At 36.0% G+C, this 27,758-nt stretch overlaps 2 protein-coding genes across 4 annotated transcripts in view; both read right to left on the reverse strand.

Moving 5' to 3' along the window:
- The window catches only part of dnajc5ga (DnaJ (Hsp40) homolog, subfamily C, member 5 gamma a), a 28,719-nt gene extending 12,952 nt beyond the window's left edge, over positions 1-15,767 (reverse strand). For all 3 annotated transcript variants that reach the window (XM_056481246.1, XM_056481248.1, XM_056481247.1), the window contains exons 1-3: positions 15,623-15,767; positions 5,570-5,702; positions 3,732-3,945 (exon numbers count right to left, since the gene is read on the reverse strand). In XM_056481246.1, coding sequence (XP_056337221.1) covers positions 3,732-3,945; positions 5,570-5,694 — 339 coding nt within the window. In that variant the 5' untranslated portion in view covers positions 5,695-5,702; positions 15,623-15,767. The remainder of the gene's footprint in view (positions 1-3,731; positions 3,946-5,569; positions 5,703-15,622) is intronic.
- Positions 15,768-16,999: 1,232 nt separating this feature from the next.
- The window catches only part of cad (carbamoyl-phosphate synthetase 2, aspartate transcarbamylase, and dihydroorotase), a 36,173-nt gene continuing 25,414 nt past the window's right edge, over positions 17,000-27,758 (reverse strand). The window contains 13 exon segments of the mRNA XM_056480621.1: positions 17,000-17,666; positions 18,560-18,654; positions 18,741-18,842; positions 18,967-19,122; positions 20,454-20,579; positions 22,010-22,222; positions 24,648-24,722; positions 24,818-24,984; positions 25,295-25,333; positions 26,707-26,745; positions 27,020-27,176; positions 27,272-27,361; positions 27,462-27,492. Coding sequence (XP_056336596.1) covers positions 17,567-17,666; positions 18,560-18,654; positions 18,741-18,842; positions 18,967-19,122; positions 20,454-20,579; positions 22,010-22,222; positions 24,648-24,722; positions 24,818-24,984; positions 25,295-25,333; positions 26,707-26,745; positions 27,020-27,176; positions 27,272-27,361; positions 27,462-27,492 — 1,390 coding nt within the window. The 3' untranslated portion in view covers positions 17,000-17,566.

Below are 27,758 nucleotides of genomic sequence, written 5' to 3' on the forward strand. Positions count from 1 at the left end.
TTCGACTCACGCTGAAAATGGCGGATGTGAATCAACAAACTGAGGATATGATGACGCGCCTGTCAATCAATATTGGTGGGCGGGGGGACCGCTCTCCTACGTCAGGTAGCGGTCGATTTGAAAACAGCTCCATTTGGTCCACCGTTTTTTATGTTGTTAAATTGAAAAAAAAAAGCACTGGGTGTGCTTATATCACCCCAATATGACAGTCTATCCACCATACATGCACATATGTCTGTCCAAACAGCTTGAAAAGTAGATTTTTTTACCATAGGTGCCCTTCAATACAGAAATCAATTGAGCACATGTGGATTTTAAAGCCAGTATCACCTGTAAGGAATATTCAGAATGTGGAATGGCAGAGACCAAAGCTTGGTTTAAAAAAAAAACAAAACAAAAAAAAAACACATCTGTTCTGTTCCAATTATGAGTGCATTGGTTTTTGGAAATTTCCTTTGTTATCATTATGCCTTTTCCATTATCCACTAACTGCTTTTGGTGACAGTTCAGTGACAAATCAGAATGAGCGAAATATTATATATATTACAACTGAAGACTGAATGAACAGAATTCTCAGTTTCTGGATGTACTGGATTTATCACGCATATATGGGTTTAAATATAACATCTTTATATATTTTATATGATTTATTTTATAAAGTTCTGATAACAGTTCTCACAACTTTCACATATAAATATTGTCATTTAAAGCAGTGGTCCTCAAGCTTTTATCACTGCGGACCAGTGAACGCTTGACAATTTTATCGCGGACCAGGGAGAGGGGTGCGAGGGGTGGTTGTTTCATAGGTTGTAGGTTGCTAGGCGACCATCAACCGTTTTCTCAGAGGAAGACAGGCTGAAAAACATTGCTGTCACTCTGATTAGAGTTTTATTTACGGAAAAAGCACTTTCAGTGTTTGGGTGTTCGGTGTTTGTCTGATATAAGTAGTCTTACCGAAATGTGTATATTGCATACAAACTGAAGCTGATCGGTCCATTCTTGTCAAGGGACTCGTGGTGCGCTCGCGGGATTCAGTCAACTAGGTGCGCCTAAAAGGGACGAGCGCGTCAAGCTGCTAGCGCGCACAAGGCTCGTGGAAACAACGATGTAATATGCGAAAGCCCCCTAAAAGGCTGTTGTCATTTGCGACCTCCATCAGTTGATCTTCTTGCACAGACATTGTGGATTCACCTGATTTGTTGTCAAATGGGTTGCGGATTTATTCTTTGGCAGTTTGTGGGTCCTTCCCTGGGCCTTTTTCCTTAGCAAAGAAACTTTCCAAAAAACATGCGTTTCTCACTTATTTTGCTGTTTGTGGGTTAAATTTGGCCGCTCAATGAACAAGATGTAATGAAGAGAATAGTCATTTTTCAAATTAAAAGATCGTTCAAACTCTGATAATACATAAAACAGAAATAATGAATGATTTCTTGTGCTGATTGGTACCAATTGATCCATGGCCTGGTGGTTAAGAACCACTGATTTAGAGAAGATAAACATGTCTGAAAACTATAAAACTTATTTGAAAACTGGAAGAAATGTTTACAGAATAAAACAAATAATTTATTCCAACACCTAACTACCAAAATGATTTTCCCATTATAATTGAAATGTGTGAATGAATTAATGAAATGTGTTCAAAATTAAATAAAATTCACACAACTTCTCATTTCAATAAAACTACAAAGTAATTGATGCTGCGTTCAGACTGCAGGGCCTGTACCATGAAGCTGGATTAGCTGGTTAGCCAGTTAAGTTTCAGTTTAATTTTCACCAATCTTGGGATTTAGGTACCATTAATTGCCTGTTTCCACTGAGTGGTACATTATGGTACGGGTATCCTTTTATAGCCGTTTCTACTGTCAAAAGGAACCAAAAATCTAACTGTACCATACCAATTTTTTTACAACAAAGAGATACCAAAAAGGAGAGCAAGACGCGCAGCTGAACACTATTGGTTTACAGATTTAAATCACTAGCTCGTGCACAAGCCAGGAGAATGTAAACAAAGGAAGCGTCATTTTAAATACACAGCAGAGACATTATGCCGTAATAATATATACATATAATAATGGGCCATGGTTGTCCCGAGCTCAAACAGACCTTGTCATCGCCTTGGTGAACAGCCACAAAGCCAAGAAGAACAAAATCTGTTGCACCCTGTTGTTTTACGAGGTCATCTAAAAGTGCGAGCAGTTTCACTTTCTCCAGAGAGCTCGCGATCAGTTGCATGTGCATCATGTGCAAACTTCTTGAGCTGATGATAATAATGTGCGTGTGATTATTGAAGTGCGTCTGACAAATGTGAGAGTGAAGCGCGAAAACTCAAAGGAAAAGCCGAAAAAACAAAAGAGCAAACGATTCTTTCAGCAACCTAAAACATGAACAAACTGCCATGTTTAACTATTATGATCACCTTTTGGACTATTATGAACTCGGAATGACGTAATTATTTTCTAACAGAGTTACATGTGCTGGTGAAGTTTAAAGATACAGATGAGAGGTTTGCTCTGACTGCGGGCTATATTTAGTGTTGTTTTTGAAGCCAGATAAGAACTAAATGTATGCTGTGTGTAGTTTATCTGTAATTGGTAACATCAGAGACTGTAAAAGTCTGTATGTGTTCATATATGTTGATTTATTTATTTATTTATTTTATATAATTGCAGACGTTACAGTAGGTTGTTTTGCACCATCATTGATTTGCAGTTAAAATCAAATCATGTTCCTAGAAAGGTTAGTAATGAACATTTATACACAAGTATTTATGTGTATAAATCATCTGTTTTGTGGGAAGTGCTTCTTATATGAAATGTGAATGACCCGTACAGCTTTACGTTGACATTTCCTCAAGCGAGAATGACGTTGACTGAAACTGTCGTACACTATGCCCACCAAAAGGGTACTATTGGCTTTAATCACTCTTTATTTCCATGTTTTATGGAGCAGCCGAGATGAGCTAAGCTCATGGTACATAAAACCCAGACTTTGCGCAAACTAAACTGAAACTTAACCGGTTAGCCAGCTAATCTGGCTTCAGGCCCCGGGTCAGATTATGGAAAATGTTCATGGTGTAATCATGGACAAGAAATGTCAAACTACACTTGGTGCTTGCAACTACTGCAACGTGAACAAGAAGGTTAAAACAAGTGGATGATTTTCAGAAAAAGTAAACAAGCTATTCAAGCTTGTCACCAAGAGTCCCACAAAAAAAAAAAAAAAAAAAAAGACAAAATAGACACCAGACACTCTATTGTGTAATTCCAGTAACAGCACCAATACGATCATATCTTGCCTCACTTCATATCTTGCTCACCATGTTTAAAAGTGGTGAGCTAAAGCACTCCAGAGTGCTGTACTCCTATTAATCAAACCACTCAGAGGAAACGAGCCATATGTGTTCAACAGAATACAGCAAGTCAAACAGGCTAGGAACAAGTAAAGGCAAAATAAAGAAGCTAATAAAAGTTTGGAGTAAATTTTTGGGTGAGCTCTCTCCTTAACGACTATGAAAACTATATAAAACTTATTGATGAATTCTTGCAATCCCGATCCCTATTATCACTCATAAATCACCACAACAACACACTACATCCAACTGATTGTGCCAAATCAGGCTGATATTGTGTAGTCTAGACCTGGCAAATATGCCACTACAGAAATTCCAGGTAGGTCAACACACTAAGTAAAGGGTAAATAATAGCTCTGCTTATATGAAAACTAGCTCTCACCTTGAACCACCACTTTGACATGAGGAAGTAGTATTTGACACTCTCTTCTCCAAACTGCTCCGACACGTAGAGTCCCATGGAACCGTACTCATCGTAGATCTTGCGCTTAGTCTCATCAGTGAGGATTGAGTTGGCATTATTAATTTCTTTAAACTTTTCTGCAGCTTCAGGATTTTCTGGATTCTTGTCTGGATGGTATTTCAGAGCCAGTTTTCTGTAAAAGCAAAGAATCGTGCATGTGTTAAAACCATGATCGAAGAACATACAACATGCATAGTTTCGATACTGCTTCTCTCATGGCCAATGCAAAATACATAAATGGCTGTTTATTGAAATGATTTAAGTTTTACAGCAAAGAAGTGTTGTCAATCGAATCAACTTCAGTACCAATCAGTACTGAAATTTCTAAAACGACCAAACACAGTGATTTCTGTTGAGTGCATGAACACAATGGCCAATCAGCAGTGTATAAGAATTCACTCAAATGTTAGCTGGGAATGGATATTTTTAAAATTTTAGTACCAATTGGTACCGAAGTCGATACTTTGGACAACCCTACAGCAAAGCCATGAACCCATCAATTTCTCCTTTGATTTATTATGCCACTGTCAAACATGAAATGAAAGTGACCAGATTGCTTCCGGAAACGTTAAGTTTAGTCCGCATTTGTCTAGTAATCATATATAAATCACCTAAAATAATAGAGGATAAAAGAAAAAGAAAATTAGAGTCTGAACCCCAAACATTTAAATGCTTTAATAATAATACTAGTAATAATCAAAAGGGTTTGTGTTCAGATTTAAAAAAAATAATAATGAAAATAAAACAATGATGTACATAGATTTTTCCAGTTTAAATTTTATCTATAATAAATATTTATACCAACAGTTTATAGTATTAATATTGAATAAACATATATACACTTAACAAAACATCTTTAGCTACATTTTAATTATAGTGATTGACATTTTTTTCTACATTACTTTTTTAAAATAACTTTCGCATAAAATTAGAAGGCGTAAAATATAAAATTACTGATTAAAATAAAAAAAATAAAAAATAAATAAATAAAACAGTAAAATATGAATAATACTAAAATTAGACAAAATATTACAATCTCTCTACCATGCAAAAATTATTCCCAGTGTATATAGTCTAAATTTTTATGAACAGGTTTATCTTGTACAGCATTTCTGCAGGTTTCACCAAGCACTTTAAGACTATGAAGAATATAAATTCAGACTTATATAGGACTAAAAGCAAAGAATTTTTAAAAATGGTCAATCAGAAAAATACTAAGTCTAGTTTGTTATTTCTTGTATTTTATATTTCATTTATATTTTAAATAATTTGTCAAAAGCAGACCTTAACTGTGTACAAAACTAAACGTATGCACAGCAGACTGTATTGACAATATCAGTTATGAATATAGTTTGGCTAAAAGTTTTATTGAGCTGTATTGTTGGTGATTTGATGCGTGTTGAATCGATTGTGTAGCTTTACATTCATTCATTCCCTTCAACTTAGTCCCTGATTTATCAGGGGTTGCCACAGCAGAATGAACTGCCAACTACTCTGGCATGTTTTACGCAGGGGATGCCCTTCCATCCGCAACCCAGTACTGGGAAAAGTATAAACAAAGGAAAATTAAGAGCTGTTTAAAATGATTTAAGACCTACAAGACAATATTTCAGTAAATTTAAGACTTTAAGGCCTAAATTTGTGTTTTTGAAATTGAAGACATTTTAAGACTTTTAATAATTAGACATTTTAATAATTACCCTACTTGTATCACCATTAAAAATGGGAAAATAATAAAATGACAGCATTTACTGTACCTGTAAGCTCTTTTAATGTCCTCTGCTGTGGCTCCTTTCTCCAGTCCCAGCACCTTGTATAAACTGTCCCCTGTAGTGGACATCTTCCTCTGAGGTCTGTCAGAGGGCGGCTTGGCGTCTGCCATGATTCAAGCTGGAGAACCACAAAAAAAACAACATTAAATTATGCATTCAAAACATTCACTGCATCCAACAGGAGTTGCTTCACATGCAGCATTATTGACACATAACTATGTACACAGACACACACTGGGCGGATACAAGGTGTGGCAATGTTGAATTGTGCTCACGTTGAAACATACAGGTGTGGTTTTCAGATGTGAGAAAGACATCAACAAAGGACGTAAATGCTACGGAGAAAACATGAATGATATATTTCCGCTTATATTTTCAGAAGCGTACCACCAACATGCAATGATAGGCAGCACAATGGCTTGCCCATTCTCAGAATGCCTTTGCGTAAGATGATTATGTTTTGCTGATCTCACAGATTACAACCCCATGTTGATAAAGCCATTAGACGTGTATGCACACACAACACATTCCCAGACCATTAACACCTTTAAGTGATTTAAACACTAAACGCAACATGGGTCTTTTTGAGAAATTCCCTGTTGAACCACATCTCCACTGTGTCTTGAGTTTACACTGGCAACAACACGCATTTCTAAATCTTTGACATTAAAAATGCTGTTGTTTTTTAAACGTCGGTTCATTACTGAATTACATTTACATTTCTATAAACCTATTAAGCAGCATAACTAGTTAGAACATTGATAGACAAGAACAATAAGACGACTAGCAAAAAAACCTACATTTTAAAATAGTGGTATTGTGTTTTGTGTCCAAGTCGCGGCTAAACTATCATAGTACGATGCATTGTTTGGGAAAAGAGCGATGTAGTGACCAGTTTTTTTTTGGTCGCAGATCTGTCGTTTGAACCACGTTAGTTATAACGTAAAACGTCCATAATGACGCTCTAAACGGGGTGATGTAACTCCCTATAAAAAAAAAAATTTAAAAAAAATTAATTTTTAAAAAGTAATTTTTTGTTCAAATTATATTGTTTTACATGCACACACATTTTAAAATATTTTTTATATAGAATTTTAGTTTAGATAAAAACATGCACTTGTTTCCCATATTAATTGAAATGTATGTAAACGGCACATACAAATTATAGTAGGTTATATAAATAACCTACAATAAATTAAAAGCATTAACATATGCGCTATATTTATGTTTTCACAAGCTTTGGAGACATAACGTAAATTCAGCTTTTAAATAATAGATCACCTGTAGCTTTCGTCATGAGTCACGGCTGCGTTCAAAACGGCATAAATGTTTTGAAAGTGCACTGCGAAGGTGCATATTGCAATTGCCAATATGAAGATTGCTAAAACTGAACTGTAAAAAAATACTTGGAAAGCAAATTACTCCTAAAAGAGATGACGTTAACGTTTTTTTAATCATTCCAAGTTTAAAAGTTGGAACGTTCTAAATGAATACGGCATAGGGGGATAACTGGAAACAGAACACAAGCAGGAACTATGCTTCCAACCACAGCTCTAGAGGTGTAATTGCAATTGTACAAGTTTACCATGCAGTTTGCGAAAGTTCGTTGGAACAATGTATTTGGGAAACACCAAATTAACAACCTTAGTTGGCTAACGATGGTTTTCGGAAACGCACCCCTGACTGGCTGTAGACCATTGTCAATCAGTCTCCTCCATGCCATGTCTCCTGTACAGTACAGAATGCGTTCAGCTTACCAAATTTACATACATCTTATTCGCTAGCAGTATGACTCTGAAGTGCTGTACTGCATGTTTGCAAGTTTTCTCCCCACAAAGTCGATAAAACGCTTGTACTGTGAAAAGCACCTGTGGTAGCACCCACAAGGCTAACCATCGCACAAAAGGTTTGACTCCTGGATATGCTAAAGGAAGGTAGAAGTTACACAAGTGTTTAAATGAGAGAAAAGTGTGAAAATGTTAATCATTGTCTGAGAAAAGTGTATAGTGAGGGGTTTCACAGCCTTAAAACATCTATAATAATTGTAAAAAAAAATAAGCGGACAACTTCGCAGATTTCACCTATTGTGGGTTTCTTTATTTTTTAATTATTATAATTTTTTATTGTTTTCTTCTGGTTCATGACAAAATAACACAAACACATATTACAAATGATCACTGGTGGCCTACTAAATGTAAAGCCAGAATGTATACAGGGCTTACTATGGACAAAAGTAGAATATTATTAAAAGAACCTGGTGAGAAGCTTCAAACTGTATTACAAAACAGTCACATAAGACCAAAAGTCTACCCAAACTGGGATACATACAGGGACCCCTGCTTTGCCCTTATTATATTAAGCTCTGCTAATAATATTATTTTATCACATTATATATTAAGTAAATGTTTCTATGAAGCTGTTTAAAACTCTGGAGTTCTGGGAGTTTTCCAGTGTTTTAAGATGACTCTAGCCGTCACTGAAATCCCCACCATGATGACTGTGAACTCTCCTTTTGTAATATTTGGCATCTGTTCCCCATCTCCCAGTAAGTATAACCTTGGTGACAGTGGTATTAACGTTCCAATACATTTACTAAAAATATTTAGATTTTGGTACCAAAAAAGCTGAACTAGTGAACAGTCCCAAATACAATGAATAAATGCGCCTCTCTCTTTTTGACATTTCCAACAAACATTATTATTTGCCAAACCCATTCTATTGAGTCGATTGTGGGCTATTTTTAGAATGTAACTCCCACGATGAACGAGGGACCACTGTATATTCAAGTAGAAAATAGTTATTTAAAATCAACAATAAATAATGGATTAATATTTTATGCTATATTTGATCAAATACATCATACAGCTTGTGTCTGAAAGCTCTAAAATGCTGCATTTGTAGGCACCTTTCCAAGGCAGGAATACATCAAGGCACATCTGAATACAAATTTTGCTTTACTCCGGTCTCGGGAGGTACCATCTTCGAATAGATGTGTCCTTTGCTGCCTTTGATATCCCACAATCCACTATTTCTGACATTTGAAATGTATGTAAAAGTATGTTTTTTTAGCAACATTTTCCACTTTTGATGGCATTTCTAGTGATAAATTAGCACTGTAGTAAGCAAATATTGCTTTAATTATCATCAAAGCTCTCTCAGTTTTTTTTGTATATGATTACGTTGTTATGCTGTATCAGAAATTTGTCTGAAATCTGTTTTATGTGGTGTCTCATGCACAAAAGCTACAGTCTACATTTAATATTGCAAAATAAACAACAGTCTTGATTACATCATCCACAAAGCTTCTGAGGGAAGACATGTCTTTGGCCACATTTTGTTTCCATGGTAATTTATCTGATTGAGATTATGGGTAACACTGTACTTCAGAAAATCTGGCAATTAAACAGAGCCATCAGGTTTCAGATGATTTGGGGGCAGTTTATACAAAATGCGGCGACTGGAGAGAAGATCCACTGCAGAGGACAGTAAGAGCTTACAGGTACAATAACCGCTGTGTTTATTATTTTCCAATTTCAGAATTATTTTGACAGATTGAACCACTTATAAATATTCTAGAGACTATACTGACTAGTAACTAGGCATGGGACAATAACCGCTTTCAAGGTATACCGCGTTTTGGAAAAGTCAAGGTTTTAAACCCACCGAATTTTTCTGCTATACCGTTTCTATGTGTAAGATTTTTTTATTAACGTTTTTTTTTTTTTTTTTTTTTAGTACAATAGTATCTAGCAGAAAAGATCTCCAAGGATTCCATTTTAATTTTAAAGAAATCTTTGTTTATGAAAAAAATGAAGACAGCAGAAGTCAATGATTTATTTGAATTATTTAGCCTGACATGTTCGCTGTTCCAAAATATTTGAATTGTTCAAAAAATAAAATATATTGTATTCAAAGGGGAAAAAAGTTGTACTTTACATTTATACCATGAAACCGCTATATTTTTATCCAAGGTTATCATATCGTCAGAATCTACTAGAGCTTACTAGTAACAAGACTTTTTAAGAGCAAACAAAGACAATTCAATAAGGACTTTGAAGGGGAAATAATACGTTCTCTAAATGCAAGTTAAGAGTGCTTTTATTATTAGAAATACTTAAGAAAAAAATTGGGAAATGGCTTCACCAGAAAATTACTTTACTGTACCTTTTGATAATACTGTAAAAAAAAAAATATATATATATATATATATATATATATATATATATATTCCCTCAGTATTCTGTTTTCCGGTGCTAATGTCAAGTAGGGTTGTCACAATACTGGAATTCAATACCAATCAGTACTGAAATTTTAAAAACGTATCGAAATCCAGTATCGTGACAACCCTATTGTCAAGAGACTTTTGAATCCAAACACACTTAAGCAAATTTATTATCTGTCTTGCTTTCTAATAAATTTATCAAAATTAAGTTCTAACTATCTGCTAAAACTTTGAGAAAGTCAACTAATTTTTATATCTCAATAACATGTTTATTCTCGATTGAGGTAAAAACTCAGTTAAAGGCAACAAACAAAGATGTAGTTTGATCTTGGAAGTTGTGACCTTAATAATATCTTATGGGACTCCTACAGAAAACATGTATGTGGATGAGCCATAGCAGCAGAGCTTTTATTATGCCACATGTCTGCTTCCGATAAAAATTACGTGTAGAAGTTACAGTGCTGTTTTATCATACTAAATACATTTATAGTTCTGTTGTAATGCTACTCTTTGCAGTCTAACTAAACACAACATATTAAAGCATTTTTATGTTACATAAATAAAAACCAGGCATCTAAGGTATGTGACAACATTATAGGGCAGTGGTCACCAAACTTGTTCCTGGAGGGCCAGTGTCCTGCAGATTTTTAGCTCCAATCCTAAGCAAACACACCTGAACAAGTTCATCAAGGTCCTACTAGGTATACTTGAAACATCCAGGCAGGTGTGTTGAGGCAAGTTGGAGCTAAACCCTGCAGGGACACCGGCCATCCACGACCGAGATTGGTGACCCCTGGTTTAGGGCATATACTCACTAGTAAAAATTGCTTGTTTCTCTGGATTTTAACATTCTTTGAAAGATTTGGAATAATTGGAAAGATTTGCAAGTCATCAAAATATATAACACTGTTCAAGGAGTTTTGGGATTTCTTGAAACAAAAATCTTACATATTGTACCTTTCATTTAATTCAATATCTCAAAACAAAATTACAAATTTAACTCCTACATTTTGCATATTAGGTAAATGAATCTCATATCTCGATTAGATGTTTGTATTGCTATTGTTAATACTACAGACCAATAAAACAAACATTAGAAAAGCATACACACAATACAATACACTAGAAGGCCAAATGATCGGCCGTATCGGACTGCAGCTGTGCCAGCTCCATGAGCCTCTGTTCATCAAGCTGTAAGCTTATCTCAGGCTTAACTCTATTGCAGATGAATCTAGCGGCTGTGCCATGTCTAATGAAATGCCCACTAATCACACAGGTCACCTTCTTCCAGATGATGACAACTGGCTCAATGCTCCTAAAACAGCCAGTTTGATAACTTCATATGCCAGTTCAATTCACACTTCATGCAGTTTATGGTAACTAAAGAAAGTTCGAAATTAATTTGACTTTCGGGACTCCAGACTGTGACTAAATGGTCACATTTTGCTATATTATTCCATTGAGAATGAAATAATCATGTTGGAGTTGGCATTGGTGCTGCTACTATTCATTTGTCCAACTGACATAAGCGTCGCAATTTCAGGTTTGTGCAAGAAAAAAAAAATGCCAAAGGCAAAATGAAACAGAGGACCAAATTTAAACCATTTATCAGCTTAATACTAAGGCAACACACGCTTGAAGCGAATGCATTTACTACTTGTATGATCTCAATCACAAGGCTATTATTTAACAGCACTGTTTTGTGAAAAGATCTCTGCTAGAGACCATAAATGTCTCTGTGATTTAAGTAAAGGGATGCAGAAAACAGAAGAAATATTGTACTACAACAAACTAGTTAGAAGGCTTTATAATGCCTAATTACATTAATAATGTGCACTAAATTAGGGACATTACAGTTGAATTTTATTACATTAATAACTTCGATGTATTGAAGAGTTGAAGGAATAGAACAATGTGTGACAAATACAGTGTTAAAGCTATTAAGCTACAGCATATCAGTGCATTTGTATGCATTTGTCAGTGTTATTTTAGTATCACTCTGTAACTGTTGTAGTTTATTATTATTGTTAGTTTGAATTAGTTATTTTAATGATTTTTTTAGCTGTCAAACAGTCTTAGTGTTTTAAATTAGATTTTAGTTTTGTCAGGCACAATAAATTCATCTAACAAAACAGTAAACATATTTAATGTTACAAACAATTTTTTTTGTCTCGTTTTTTCCTTTATATCAGCCTTTGTATGTCTACAGCATGAGCCAATATTTATTCTTTCTTGTTCTGTGTGCGCATATATAACGAAGTAATTTAAAAATGTACATTAATGGTTTTCATATTTACAAATATTGATTGAGAACCTAATCAGCCTTTAAAAATTTATATCTGAAGGATTGTGATGCTGAAAAACTTTTGAATACATTACATTGACATGCATTAAGATTTGGGATGCTCAGATCAGGATTTTTACAGCCAATACCGAGTACCGATTCCTTGTCATGGTGATCGTCCGATACCAAGTACCGATTCTGATGCTTTAAGCTTTATAATGCATAAAGCACATTTTCACAAGCATGCTCTTTAGGTGTAGACCTTTCCTTACCTAAGAGAATAAAGGAAGGATGTTGGAAATAATCCCCCAAACATGTCTCTTATATCCATTTAGTGTGGACATGTCATGGTTAGAAGCAGCTTTACAAAAACCAACATTAAACAAATAAAAAGAATTGTAAGAAAAATGACTAATAATGCAATTTGGAAACATTGCAAATGATAGAAGAAGAATTCAACATGTCTCGAAGAAAAAGTTTGAAGTGCATGTTTGATGCATAAGATGTTAAAATACACACCTATAAATCCATTACTTCACTAAAAGGAAGTAGGCCTTTGAATTACATATAAATCTATATATTTTGTATATAAGGTAGCCCAGCAATCGCTCACACATCATTTATCTCATCATGTGTTTTAGTGCTGCTGATATGTAATATGAGCATGTGCGCCTTTCTTGTAAACTGGTAAACAAACACTTGCGATCAGTTCATGTGATCGGCCAGATTGAGGAATACAGATCAAGTCATATAATGTGATTATACACCGTTACCGATCTCAGGCCGATTGACTGGAGCATCCCTAATTTAAAAATAAACAGCTCTTTTTATCTACCACAATACAGTGCATCCGTAAAGTATTCCTAGCATTTCACTTTTCCTCAAAATTCTACACACAATACCCCATAATGACAATGTGAACAAAGATTTTTTAAATTGTTGCAAATTTATTGAAAATAAAAAAAACTGAGAAATCACATGTACACAAGTATTCACAGCCTTTGTACCTGGCCTTTTGATCTCAGGTACATTCTGTTTCCACTGATCATTCTTGAGATGTTTCAGCAGCTTAATTGGAGTTTACCTGTGGTAAATTCAGTTGATTGGACATGATTTGACGAGGCATACACCTGTCTATATAAGGTCCCAGGGTCGACAGTGCATGTCAAAGCACAAACCAAGCATGAAGACAAAGGAATTGTCTGTAGACCTCTGAGACAGGATTGTCTCGAGGCACAAGGCTGAAAAAGGCTACAGAAAAATTTCTGTTGCTCTGAAAGTTCCAATGAGCACAGTGGCCTCCATCATCCACATGTGGAAGATGTTTGGAACCACCAGAACTCTTCCTAGAGCTGGCCGGCCATCTAAGCTGAGTGATCAGGGGAGAAGGGCCTTAGTCAGGGAGGTGATCAATAACTCAATGGTCACTCTGTCTGAGCTCCAGTGTTCTTCTGTGGAGAGAGGAGAACCTTACAGAAGGACAACCATCTGTGCAGCAATCCACCAGTCAGGCCTGTTTGGTAGAATGGCCAAACGGAAGCCACTCCCCACCTGGAATTTGCCAAAAGGAATCTGAAGAACTCTCAGACCATAAGAAACCAAATTCTCTGGTCTGATGAGACTAAAATTGAACTCTTTGGAGTGACTGCCAGGCGTTACGTTTAGAGAAAACCAGGCACCGCTCATCACCAGGCTAATACCATCCAGTGGTATTACAGTGAAGCATGGTGGTGGCAGCATCATGCTGTGGGGATGTTTTCAGCAGCAGGAACTGGAAGACTAGTCAGGATAGAGGGAAAGATGAATGCAGCAATGTACAGAGACATCCTGAATGAAAACCTGCTTCAGAGTGCTCTTGATCTCAGACTGGGGCGACGGTTCATCATCCAGCAGGACAATGACCCAAAGCACACTGCCAAAATATCAATGGAGTGACTTCACAACAACTCTGTGAATGTCTTTGAGTGGCTTACCGTTGCTTCCCATCCAACCTGATAGAGCTTGAGAGGTACTGCAAAGAGGAATGGGCAAAAATTCCCAAGGACACATGTGCCAAGTTTGTGGCATCATATTCAAAAAAGCATGAGACTGTAATTGCTGCCAAAGGTGCATCAACAAAGAACTGAGCAAAGGCTGTGAATACTTATGTACATGTGATTTTTCAGTTTTTTTTTAATTTTTTATAAATTTGCAACAATTTCAAATAGTCTTTTTTCACATTGTCATTATGGGGTATTGTGTGCAGAATTTTGAGGAAATAAATGAATTTAATCCATTTTGGAATAAGGCTGTAACTTAGTGGAAAATTGAAGCGCTATGAATACTTTGAGGATGCACTGTATTTGCCAACATTTTCAATTGTATTACATTTGTATTAAATAAATGCAATCTGCTGACAAAAATATAAAATACAACTGCTGGTTTCATCAATATAAAGCTATTTTAATATTTTACCAAACATGAATGAACAGTGCAAATGTATTAATAATTACTTGAAAATCTTTAATTTTAACACGTGACTTATAGGGATACAGTATGGGATGTTAAAGCAACAGTGGCCAGTAATTATTTTCCTAATTTTACATATAAACAACAAAACATAACTTTCATTTGCACACAACTTTACTAACATTATTGTTCAATTTAATTTGATGGTCTCTAAAGGGGCTTCTGATAAATGACCCATTGGCTGAACTTAAACAAACTGTTTAGCAATAAATTATTATCGGATTGACCAGTAATAGATAACGACATATCATAAAAATGCCAATACACAAAACAAACTAGCAGAAATTTACTATTCATTTAAAAATGTCAGTCATACATTTTGCTCAAATTCATTGGCTTTCACAACACTTTTACATCAGTATTTCTTTTTTTAAATAACCACGTGTTAACTCTAGTCGTAGCATCCAAACACATGTGTTGAATCGCGTGACGTCATGTGGCCATTGATAAGGTTTATTTTTACGCTGTTGTGGAGATGCATTTGCTTTATCATTGTCATCATATTTACACTACTTGTTGGCTGTTGTAACGGGCCTCTGTCCTTGTAAAACTATAATCCATTCCTAATCCAGTACAGATTACTATTCCCTTCGGTTCGTATCTTTTCCTTCACTTTCACTGTTCAACCAATGACCTGTTTGGTTTGACCAGACCAACGGCTGCTATAAACAACATCCAAAAGCCAGTATAGACCAGTAAACCTGGAATTTATCCATCTTTATTCGGGATTACAAATAAATCTGAAGGGAAAGAGCCAGACACGACCGGCTAATTGACACCTAACCTTAGTGTCAGCAAAACCACTATGAATATAAAGCCTTTTAACATACTTTAATTAATAAAAGAGTATTTATAAAATCCACACACAACACTGACTGGTTTGTGTCTTCAGCATTAATCTGCATGTACTTTTATCAATGAACCAAACGGCTGACTAGGCAGTTAGCATTAGCACGCTTAGCCACAGCACAAGATCTCTATTGAATTTAAGATTCAAGTTGAAACGTAATAGCTTGAAACTCACCTTAAATTGGGTGGTTATGTGATATAGTATATTGTGGCTGAATCATAGAGGAGTCAGCCGAAAGGTTTATAAGATATCCTACGTACAGCACCTCATTGCTATCGCCGCATGTCCTCCCTTGAAAGCGTACAGCGCTCTGAGGACGCGCTTGATTACTGGAGTCGACTCTTTGAACTGAGTCTTTAACATGTTTGACTCCCCTTGAAGATTAGGGGGTTCTGATGAACAGTTCTTTAAAACAGAGTCTTCAACAGAGTCGACTCTTGTTCTATAGATTATGGCAGTAGAGTCCTATAGGGCGTTATCGATGCTTTGATGGTGAGCTACGCAAACGACTCCAGGATTGATTCTGTCGTGTCTTGCTCGTTAATAAAACTTGTCAGCCTTAGAAAAGATGATATCAAACATTAAAAATACCGTACACGCGAAACAGGTGGTGAGTTTAAGATTTATGATTTACGGAGTAAAACAGGTGAGAAATAATCAGGGTTTAAATGCAGTTTATTTAAGTTTTTCAAAATAAAAGTCCGAATCAGTCTGAATAAATAAATAGCAGTATACTAAAGCTGTGCGCACAAATTCTATTTACAAATAAAAAATAAATATAAAAATATTTTGTAGTAAACTTATGAAAAAATGTTTTAAACTGTAAATGTTTTAAATATCAGCTTTTCTGCAAAATGTACACGGCAAAGTTTAATACTTTAAGTTTAAAACATACCTATTTTATTCATCAAACATGGTTTTGTGCATATATAATGCACTCTTTCCATAATAATTTTGATTATAACATGACCACTTTATACTATTAATAGTGTAGAACTTTACAAAACAGCCCATTTAACAATTCATTCATTAATTTTCTTTTCAGCTTAGTCCCTTTATTAATCTGGGGTCGCCCCAGCGGAATGAACTGCCAACTTATCCAGTATGTTTTACAAAGCAGATGCCCTTCCCGCTGCAACCCATCACAGGGAAACACCCATACACTCCCATTCACACACTACGGACAATTTAGAGAACCTAAAGTGCATGTCTTTGGACTTGTGGGGAAATTGAAGCACCTGGAGGAAAACCACACGAACACGAGGAGAACATGCAAACTCCACACAGAAATGCCAATCGATTCAGCGAAGACTTGAACCAGCAACCTTCTTGTTGTGAGGTGACAGCGCTGCCCACTGCGCCACCCTTTAACAGTTTATATTAACATTAAAAAATTGTTATAATTTATAAAACATTTACCATCACCAGCAGTTTGTGTAAGTGCCTGTGTTTTAGCTGCTCTTCATTTGTACTATTGCATTGTGTACACAGAGGGCAGTTGGATTAAATTATGTTACAGCTAGTGTAATGCAAGAGAGACTCAAAAGCATAGAAAGATCAGAGATTGCCATTTTTATTGTCTAAAAATTCCAACTACAAACTTTTACTCAGTATAGAAGAATAATCCTCCTACCACACTATCTATTTTGCTAAGAGGATTAGTTTACTAAAGTCTGGTCCCAATTGGATAGGAAAAAATGAATGTGATGACATGTAAAGACATCTGCATTGTTGTAAATGCACAAATAAAGAATACAGGACTTTCATTTATAACAGTGAAATATGTAGTTGTAGAACTGTTTGCAAGTTTAAAGACACTGAAATGACACGGAGCAACTCTCTACACTTGCTGGAGCACTACACTAAATGTAAAAAAACAAATCTAAAGGTAACCACACTCCACTGTGGTTGATTTAATGTGCGTGTTTTAGATCAAAAACTCAATATGGAATGTTATTATGGTCAGTACTGGAATGAAAAACAGTTCTGGGTACTTCAACCCACAAATCTCACCTAATGCAGCAATATAGAGTGAACAATAAACATGGAATCACATCAGTAAGCAATAAAATATTTCCCTTTACTGCCAAATGTCAAGACTAAACCATTATGGTCCCTTCATCGACCCAATACAGTAGCCAGCAGTGCCATCCGAATATACATCCCGTTCTCTGCCTGCCGGAAGTAAGCAGCCCGAGGATCTGTGTCCACTTCCACACTGAAAATAAAATAAAATAAAATGAATTAATGTCCGTCCACTCTAGTGTAGTGATTCTACAATAATTTTCCATTAGGATTTATCAAATTATATTTAAATTCTTCATTCATTCATTTTCTTTCTTTTCGGCTTAGTCCCTTTATTAATCTGGGGTCGCCACAGCGGAATGAACCGCCAACTAATTCAGCATATGTTTTGCGCAGAAGATGCCCATCCAGCTGCAACCCATCACTGGGATTGGGAAACATCAATACACACTCATTCACACACATGCACTATGGCCAATTTAGCTTACCCAATTCACCTATACCACATGTTTTTGGACTTGTGGAGGAAACCCATGCCAACACGAGCAGAACATGCAAACTCCACACAGAAATGCCAACTGACCCAGCAGAGGCTCGAACCAGCGACCTTTTTGCTTTGAGGCGATCGTCCTACCCATTGTGTCACCATGATGCCCCATATTTACGTCATTCATTCATTCATTCATTCATTCATTCATTCATTCATTCATTTTTTATTAATGAATAAGGTTTTATTAATCTGGGGTCACCACAGCAGAATGAACCGCCAACTTCATATTTACATTATGTTCTCTGAAATTCTATCCTAAATTATAACATTAAGAACAATTTGTGACTCTGATTGGTAGAATTGTCCACAAAGCAGTATGGGTAATGTAGTTTTATGTACTCTGCAATTAAACTATGGTTTTAAAAAGAATTTAATTAATATGGACAGATGTGTTCAACCATATCACATGAAGGTTAATTGTTAATAACCTCAGAAGATTTATCGTATAAACAAAATACCTATAGAGAAGTTTATTTAAACAAGTTTTTTTTAATTAGCATCAGATTATCAGAAAAGATGGTCAGAGAATAGAAAACCTGATCTCATTGACTCTGGGAAGAGGATGCATGACCACCATCTTCCTTTTGGCTCCCGTCATGATATGTGGGGTTAGGATGAACTGGCCAAAACACTGTCACAAAGAGAGAACCGGTTATAAAACTACAGCATTTAAACAAATAAATACATAGTGACAAAACATCAGCAAAAATCTCCCACCGCGTTGTACTCTTTTTCAGAAGAGAATCGCTCTTTCTGTATTCTTGTCATGTACAGAACATCAGTGTCAGGAAGGGCTTCTTCAATGCTGTTAAACTCCTCCTGTAAATACAGTTAATAATGTTCACACATGCTTGAGGATGAAAAACAAAAATTATACAAAATAAATGACAACCAATCAAATTAACGGTCCTCTCCTGAATTCATACATGAAATTATAAAGTACCTGTTTAATTCCCTTGGAGGCCACAAAGTCGATGATTTCTGCTGGCATGCTCAGATTCTTGGGGGCCACGTAGCGTAAAGTGATCCTGTACTGAGTGAGAAGTCTAGCTAGAGAATGCACAGTTCGCCCATGTTTCAGGTCACCTACCATGGTAATCTGTGATTTAGGGAGAAAAAAAAAATAATACACGAGTTATTAAAAGTCTTTATTACATGACTGCTGTGTTGAGATTAAACAGGACCCTAGGGCTGTGTTTATTTTATTCCATTAAAGTTGAAAAATAAGCAGATCTGGCAGACTTTAAAACTTTTTCATCTATGTCCATTTTCCGGGCTGCTTTCTTTAAGCCACATGAATGTCTGGAATACTTGATTCTCATTGGTCAGTATGTTATTCCGAGATAACCACTGAAACTAATAACAGGCTCATTCGGGTATTTCTAATCATCTTGACAGTCAGTTAATACATTTACATGCATACATATGCTTGTCTGTCACATATACATATTGTCTTGATGGTCTTTGGCTGTTTGGTGTGGTTACGGCCCAGTGTCTGTGCTTGAATTCGATGTGCGTTTCCCCCTCGCTCTACCTCCAGCTGTCATTTCTTAAGTCCGTCAGTTTCAGCTTCTCATTGGTCGCTTGTGAGGTCAATCATCATCACCTTCCAATGACGCCATTACGTAAATGCCCAATCAGAAGCGGAGTTTCTAGTTTAAAAGGACGCCGGCACAGAAGATCGCTAGCTTGCTCACTCGCTTCCATCTATGCTCTTGCTGGGTTGTTTTTCAATCTTGGTTGTGTTTTGTTATGTGTTACTTTAACATTTTGATGGACTCTACTATACAAGTTGTTTTACAGTCTGTACTAATTATGTTTTTGCTCTGATTGCCAGATACAAGGCTTACTGGGATTTTCAAGGAAAGGGTAGATATCATGTAACCTACATGCTGCTACATGTAGGATCTGCAATATGTTATTAGACACACTAGATTAAAAGTGTGTGCCACTCACTGTAGGTTTTGTTAGTAATAGAATATTTTAGTTAGGGCGTAAAAATGCTGAAGACTTGTGAATTTAAGAATTTGTAGGTAAGTGTATGCTACATTCAGCCATTTTATAAAAATTTGACACTCACTAAGCTGTAATAGTTTATATATTCTTTAATTAAAGGCAAAGCTGACAGAAAAATTAGATAAAGTAGATCCAGATGGTTATTATTGCAGAATAAAGTCTAAAGTCAGTCTTCTACACTGTTGATAAACATATCAGGCTTTATCTTGCGATAACAACCACCTGGATGTACTTTATCCCTTACTTATCATAACATGCTTGTTTTGAGCATTTCAACCAGAGCCAAGTAGTAACATTGGTTGTGATTTTGTGTGGAACCATCTCCTTGTCTATAAGAAAATTACAAACGTCAGCTCCAAGTAGAAATGTCAAGCTAATGAGCTAACAGATTTTCTTTTCCACATGTGAACTCACAGTCATGCCGTTGACCGTTCCCAGCTCTTCTCGGATTGTAAAGATGTCCAGAAGGGCCTGAGTTGGATGTTCTCCGACCCCATCACCAGCGTTGATCACCGGACGCCGACAATGTCTTGCCGCACTCTGCAAACCAGAAGCATGTATATAAAGATAGACTGAGGAAAAAAAAATCTTTAATCACTCTAAAATACATTTAAATGATGATTAACAAAATCACTGATGAACCGTGGACTATAATGTTGTTGTTTGTTTGTATATTTATTACATCAGCAATTTATGAATATTTCATGCCAAGGTCAATCCAGATTAAATTAAATATTACATAATAACAACAAACTCATACATCAATAAAAGACTACGTTTTTTATATTAAATAATATTAAATAGATCAAATGTGATAAAGAAATTCCAGATGTTACAAAATATTTCACTTTCAAAAAAATGCTGTACTTTTTAAACTTCTACCCATTAAAAACAAAATTGTTTAGCACCAAAATCAGCATATTAAAATGATTTCTGAAAGCTCATGTGACAAAGACTAGAGAAATAAAATCCAGCTTTGCCATGCAAGCAATAAATTACATTAATATTACATTAAAATAGAAATATTTTACAGTATTACTGGATTCATTTTTTATTGTCTTTTTTATTTAAAAGTGACAGCATAAAGCAAGGATGAAAGTACAAATATTTAAAGAGAAATACAAACAGGAAATATACTTATAAATATCTGCATTTAAAATAAATACAACATACAGTTAACCAACAGCAGCACACAATTACATAGAGTGATGCATCTTCCCTTTAGAAAAGTAATTTTAAAGCTTTGGCTATTTTACTCCAATAAGTCACAGTATGTATTTAAGCCCCATTAATCCTTGCAGTGCTGCATTCTAAACCAACAATATTATAAAAAGACAACAGCCAGAAACTTTTAAGATCCAAGGAGTAGACTATTGCTGTAAAATATTTTTTTAGGCACAGTGAAACCAGACATTAACAGTCTTTTCTCAACTAATGTAAAGTTATAAAGAGAAGTATCATTCAAAAACACAAGGCAGGGATCAAGATCAAGGTGCAATTCTGTGATATTTTAGGTACTTGAACTTTAACTACATGTTTCCAGAATTTGCATATGACCAAACAGTCTCAAAACATGTGCAAAAACGTACCTATAGAATCAGTTACACAGACTGCAGTTCTGATTTGGTAAAAGTTTAATAAGATATCATTTGTATGGGGTTCAAAGCATTTTGTGTGCAGTACTGTAACGCAGCCAGGAGAGTTCTCTGTTCCATACAGCTAATATCTTCAGGGGTTTGTATGAACATTCAAGTAGCTGTTTATATATAAAGGAGACTGTACCTTGAAGACTCCCAGTATACTTAATCTGCTTTAACAACGGGTGATCATCTAAGCATGAGTCCCATGGCACTCCGTATGTTTTCATCGCTGACCTTAACTTCGTATTACTGGACTGCCTTGGTGTGATTGGTCTTCACAAATGTAACTTTTTATTTGAATGGAAGTACAAGTAAATGCTTGTGGCTCACCTCTACAGCTCCAGGTATGGGGTGCCGCAGAACAATGACATCAGCATAGCAGCTCATGGTGTTTACAGAGTCCACCAGAGACTCGCCCTTCTGTGTTGAAGATGTGGACTCGCAGAAATGCACCACAGACCCTCCCAGACGATGCATGGCTGCTGCGAATGAACTGCTGGTGCGAGTGCTCACCTCGTAGAACATGGAGGCCATGACTTTACCCTGGTAGAAGATGAGCAGAATAGAACTAAATGATGAGCTTTTTAACAATTTACTATTCCATCTATGTTCATCTCTGTTTTCCAGGGCCACAGATGCTCATTTCTACAGGAAAAGACCTACTTCAAACTGTGATGCATCACTGCTCAAGCCATTAACGGGCAGGCATTAGTCAGGATGTTGTTCAATCTGGTAGTTCAACACTCCCGCTGGGGAAGGTTTATGCAATAAATGTTCAAAATGAGCTGTAAAAAATGGTCTAGTGACATCTCTTATTGAACACGATGACCATCAAAAGGTAAGAAAAAAAGAAGTACTGTTTGTTTATTTGATGCCACATCAGCAACGTATGGCTATTTCATGGCAAGATCAATATACATAAAAACATTACATGATAAGAACAACTTCATATTTCAATAAGGGATAATACACAAACATATAAATAGAAGTAAATAAATAAATTCACAAAAAATGTATATTAAAAGTTAAAGATGATTCTTCAATTCAAATATTTGATACATAACTTAAAATTGAATAAAGTATTGTCATCTTCAGGTGGATTTCAATCAAAATCTGCTCATTCCACCATTAAACAGAAGTTTGTGATCAGGATTAAGGATTAATTTGTAATATTGATCCAAAGGACATTTAAACTACAGCATTTTAAATCTAAAATATTTATTTTGACCATTCGTTTACATGACAACAGTGTTTCGTAGGCTTGAAAAGGCAGACTTTTAAACATTGGTTTGGATAATTCTGTTGTTCAAGTGTAAAATATGAATACTTTATGTTGTAAAACCATCATGCACAGAATTTTTTTCAGTAACGTTTGCTTACAGATATTTACATGGTTATGACGGTTTCCCCTTTTAGCATACGGTTGTAAACAATGTTAGTAATCTAAGACTCAGTATCTACCTAAAGATGTCTCCAAGTGTTCTGCCTGTTATCATACATGCATGGGTACTACTAAACTAAACTTGTATCATGTCACTTATAAAACAAGCACGAAATAATAACTTGGATTTTGATCATATTCTAGTATGAAAGTATGAATACCTTTAAAACCACACAAACGTTTAGCTACACTAAGAAAAGCAACCAATCTAATGCACTTTTGACTACTTTCAGAAGTGCTCAATAGTGAACAATCTTAAAATGTTTTAGTCCTTGTTTACATCAATATTTAATGTTGTCCACTTGACCAAAGACAAAAATAAATAAAACCTCAAGTAGTGCTGCATGATATCGTGAAAATATGATGGTGATATTTTATTTTTATTGCATGTTTATTAATATTGCAATATAAATGCAGTTTCACAAGGTGGTATGAATAGCTCTATTTGACCATTTTCTGGGGAGTCTAACAGTGTTCAGGTTCAAAAATTTAATAAATTACAATGCAAAAAAAAACTTCTTACTTTGCATTGTCTTGTTTCTTGTCAAAATATCTAAAAGTCATGAATCAAGAGAAAATAATAGTTTCGTTTTATATAAATAAGTCAAAATTAAAATGTTTTCCCCAAAACAAGAAGATATTTGGACATTAAACATAAACAAACAAAAAAAAATCTAAGAAAAGCTTTTTATTTTTGCATTAATCATATAAATAATTAAATACAATGAATCTTTGTTACGGGCAACGTGGTGGCACAGTGGGTAGGACGTTCGCCTCACAGCAAGAAGGTCGGCTCGGTCAGTTGGCAATTCTGTGTGGAGTTTGCATGTTCTCCCCGTGTTCGCATTGGTTTCCTCCAGGTGCTCTGGTTTCCCCCCACAGTCCAAAGACATGTGGTATAGGTGAATTGGGTATGCTAAAATTGACCGTAGTGTATTAGTGTCTGTGTGTGTGAATGAGTGTGGATGTTTCCTAGAGATGGCTGTGGCTGGAAGGGCATACGCTGCATAAAACATGTTCTGGATAAGTTGGCGGTTCACTCCGCTTTATAAAGGGACCCCAGATTTATAAAGAGACTAAGCCGAAAAGCAAAATGAATGAATAAATTAATCTTTGTTACACCTCCAAACATCATTATTTTTTGTGCCCAAATGTTTAAAACTCTCTTTAAATGCTCAGTCACAGGCCTTAAAAACACATGCAAATGATAAACTTTCACTTTAATATGATTAAACCTAAAACTATGGTAAACATGCAGTGACTCATAATCACCTGTTCTGTGGCTCCTGGACAACTATAATTCAGACTCAACATTGCAGATTTTGCGATATGATTATTGCAGTTGCGCACGTTGTGATATCGATGCTAAAACTATATATTGTGCAGCACTAACCTCAAGTTAATAAAAGATGTAAACTGCGCTTTTGACATGTATCGGTGCAAAAACACTCACAACAACTCATTAGATTCAATAAAGGATGCATTCACAAAATGGACTACATTTCTTACTACCAACATTCAGCGTACCTTCAAAATATCCAAGGGTCTTTCCTTCTGCACCATGAGACGAAGCGTATGTGCCACATTGAACAGGTGTGACATCTGAATGCAAAAGACAAACAGGAGAGCCTGATGAGCCACTGTAAAAATGCAACACTTTCACATGCACAAAAGCCTGGAGCGGACAACGGCATCACCTGTTCCTTGCTGAACTGGCGCACAGACAGGATGTGCTGGCCCACCAGCGGGTGCAGCAGCGGGGAGGTTTGAGGGTGAGGCAGGATCTGTGGCTGCCCAGCTTGAGGTGACAGAATCCTGGCCAGGGGAGGAGGGTGGGAGTATAACTCTGCTGGTAGAGCCAATTCTGATAATGAGAGCAGAAGAACATCACAGTCAGCACACAACATATCACCTCTTGTGCTTTTGTAAATCTCACTTTACACCGATAAGAACAGGGCACTGCTTAGCTCACTGGGATTGACCTGAATCACAAGGAATAGCATGCAAGCAAAGCATGGGCAATGCAGAGAGAGAGGCCATCATGTCTTGATTATGCTTTAGCAAAGGCTAAAATTTGATGCCCATGAAACGAATCCAGGAACAAACAGATTGGTAGAGAACGGAAGCTAAAAGGGTGGCAAAAGCTCTGGTAAACATCACTACAAACATCAAACCTGCATCAAATGGCGCTCTTAAAGACACTTCCTCTTCGGCTGCTCCACCATTGAGGAATAAAGTTTGAAGAGATGGATTAGTAACTGTATAGTTAGAACTTTAGAATTGTAAATTGCACAATTTTACACAGTGCCAATTACATATCAAAATTATTAGCTTTAGTTTCCTTTAGCTTTTTTTTTTTTTTTTTTTTTAACAAAAGGTTTAAAACTTAATTCTTTTTCAAAAATATGCAATTGTATTGTAAATTGCTAACTAGCGTTACTAGCAAGATGAGAACCCATTTTGATGTTTGCATTAAATTAAATTCTCAAAATTGACATACACCGTCACAAACAAATGTCAGCACGTTAAACAAAAAGTTGAATGATTTTGCATAATAAATAGATTAATAAAATATGTTTTATGTATACTTTAAATCAAAGTATTAAAAAAATATATAATTAACAATTATTTGATCTTCCCTGTGATTTTAAATAAAAGTGCAGACAAAATAATTAGTTGCCATTTTAAATATTTATACTTTGTATTAAAGTATACTTAAACATTTCTGGTCTAAAAGGTTCAAACATTCTAGTCTAAAAGATAATTAACTTGATAAAAATAAATAATCCTTTCCGTGGGTTATTTTTCAGTCAAATTTGTAATGTAATGTCGATTTATATAGCGCATTTATTGCGAATGGCCATACACCCAAAGCGCTTCACAATCATGGGGGACATGACATCACACCACCACCAGCAGCCAGACAGCAGCCACAAGACAATTGTGCCAGTGCGCTCACCACACACCAGCTATTGGTGGAGTGGAGAAACACTGATAGAGCCAATTTGTTGGATGGGGATGACGGAGGGAATTTGGCCAGGACACCGGGGTTACACCCCTGTTCTTTACGAGAAGTGCCATGGGATTTCTGATGACCACAGAGAGTCAGGACCTCGGTTTAATGTTTCATCTGAAAGACAGGTTGAATGTCCCCTGCTGGCCTCACTAACACCACTTCCAACAGCAACCTAGTTTTCCCATGTGGTCTCCCATCCAGATGCACAATGTGGAATATTTTGCAATCAATTAGGATAATCAAAACATTGTTCAAATAATTACATTATAATCTGCATTTAATTGACAGGCCTAACAAAGATTTTTCTTTAATGACTGGTTTCATTTCAGCAAAATAACACCGCATCCAATTGTCGTTTTGGGTGAACTACATCTGATTTAAAGGTTTGAAGAACATTTTAGAGTTTAGTTTCAGAGGCTGTAAGATTGTTCAATTATGATACATGCACAAAAGTATTAAGATTGTTATATTCACAATTAAAATAAAGATAGAAAAAAACAGATCAGAATTTCCATTCAAAAATCACGAGACACAGATCTTGATTTGATAAAACTATACACATCACATTACCAAACGCCTTTTGGGGATGCATGGTAGATCTTTTGAAACCTGCATATAAAAACATATCTTACTAGAAGCATGATCATATTAGACCAGCAAACAGTTCAGCAGAACCATTTGCAAGTTAATGGGACATACAAGCTTAAACCAAAAACTGATGCTAGCAAACAAAAGCTGCCATTGGCCAAATAAACCACTGTCTAATTTAAAACTGTTTTCCAATCACCAACTAATTATTAACACTACAGTGGTCTATTTGGCACACAAACTCATGCACAAGCCATGAGCAAATACACTATTACTTTAATGCACTTTACGCTACCTGGAGGCAGGCCAGGATCAGATGAGCGGTGGATACGAGGTGGCAGAATCAAGCGTCCATCTCCAGCTGAGCGGCGCGGGCTTGGGGCACGACTGCGGACCACATCAACAGGTGCTGTCTGACGGAGGCGCTCAGGAGTCATTGCCTCACTCACACGCTGGAATTAACAAGCATGTTCATTTATTAGCCAGAACTCATCAGAAGAATTGTGAACAAAGCTTGAATATTATGTAATGAGAGTTATTGCATTACCTTAGGTGCATCCATTATCACCTCGGTGGTTGCTGTTGGGGTTGCAGACCAAGACTTCACATCCTGACCATAACCAGGAGGTACCAACACCTGAAAAGCAAGGAGAGCTGTTAAACAGATACTGAGGCATGTGCTACAGACACCTTTTGAGAGGTCAGTATGAACAGATCTCATTCACTAATAAGCGCACAGACTGTTTTGCATTTGTGCGCACAGGAGAGCTACAAAAAAAACCTTTTCCTCTTAATTAAATGTGATAAATTATAAACATGTCTACAACATTTTTATTAAACATTCTGTAATAGCAGCTGTGTGAATAAGGACACACAAACCATCTCTAGATAAGCAATGTGCAATTCTCCAATCTAGTTATTTATATCTGCGTCATTATTCAGACAATGCAAAACCTTGGAAATAACGCAGATTTTCTCACTCTTCTGCTATAGATGAAATCGAATTCTCATTTTAAATAAAATAAATTGTTAAT

Source organism: Danio aesculapii, chromosome 20 (assembly GCF_903798145.1).
Source record: "Danio aesculapii chromosome 20, fDanAes4.1, whole genome shotgun sequence".
NCBI lineage: Eukaryota > Metazoa > Chordata > Actinopteri > Cypriniformes > Danionidae > Danio > Danio aesculapii.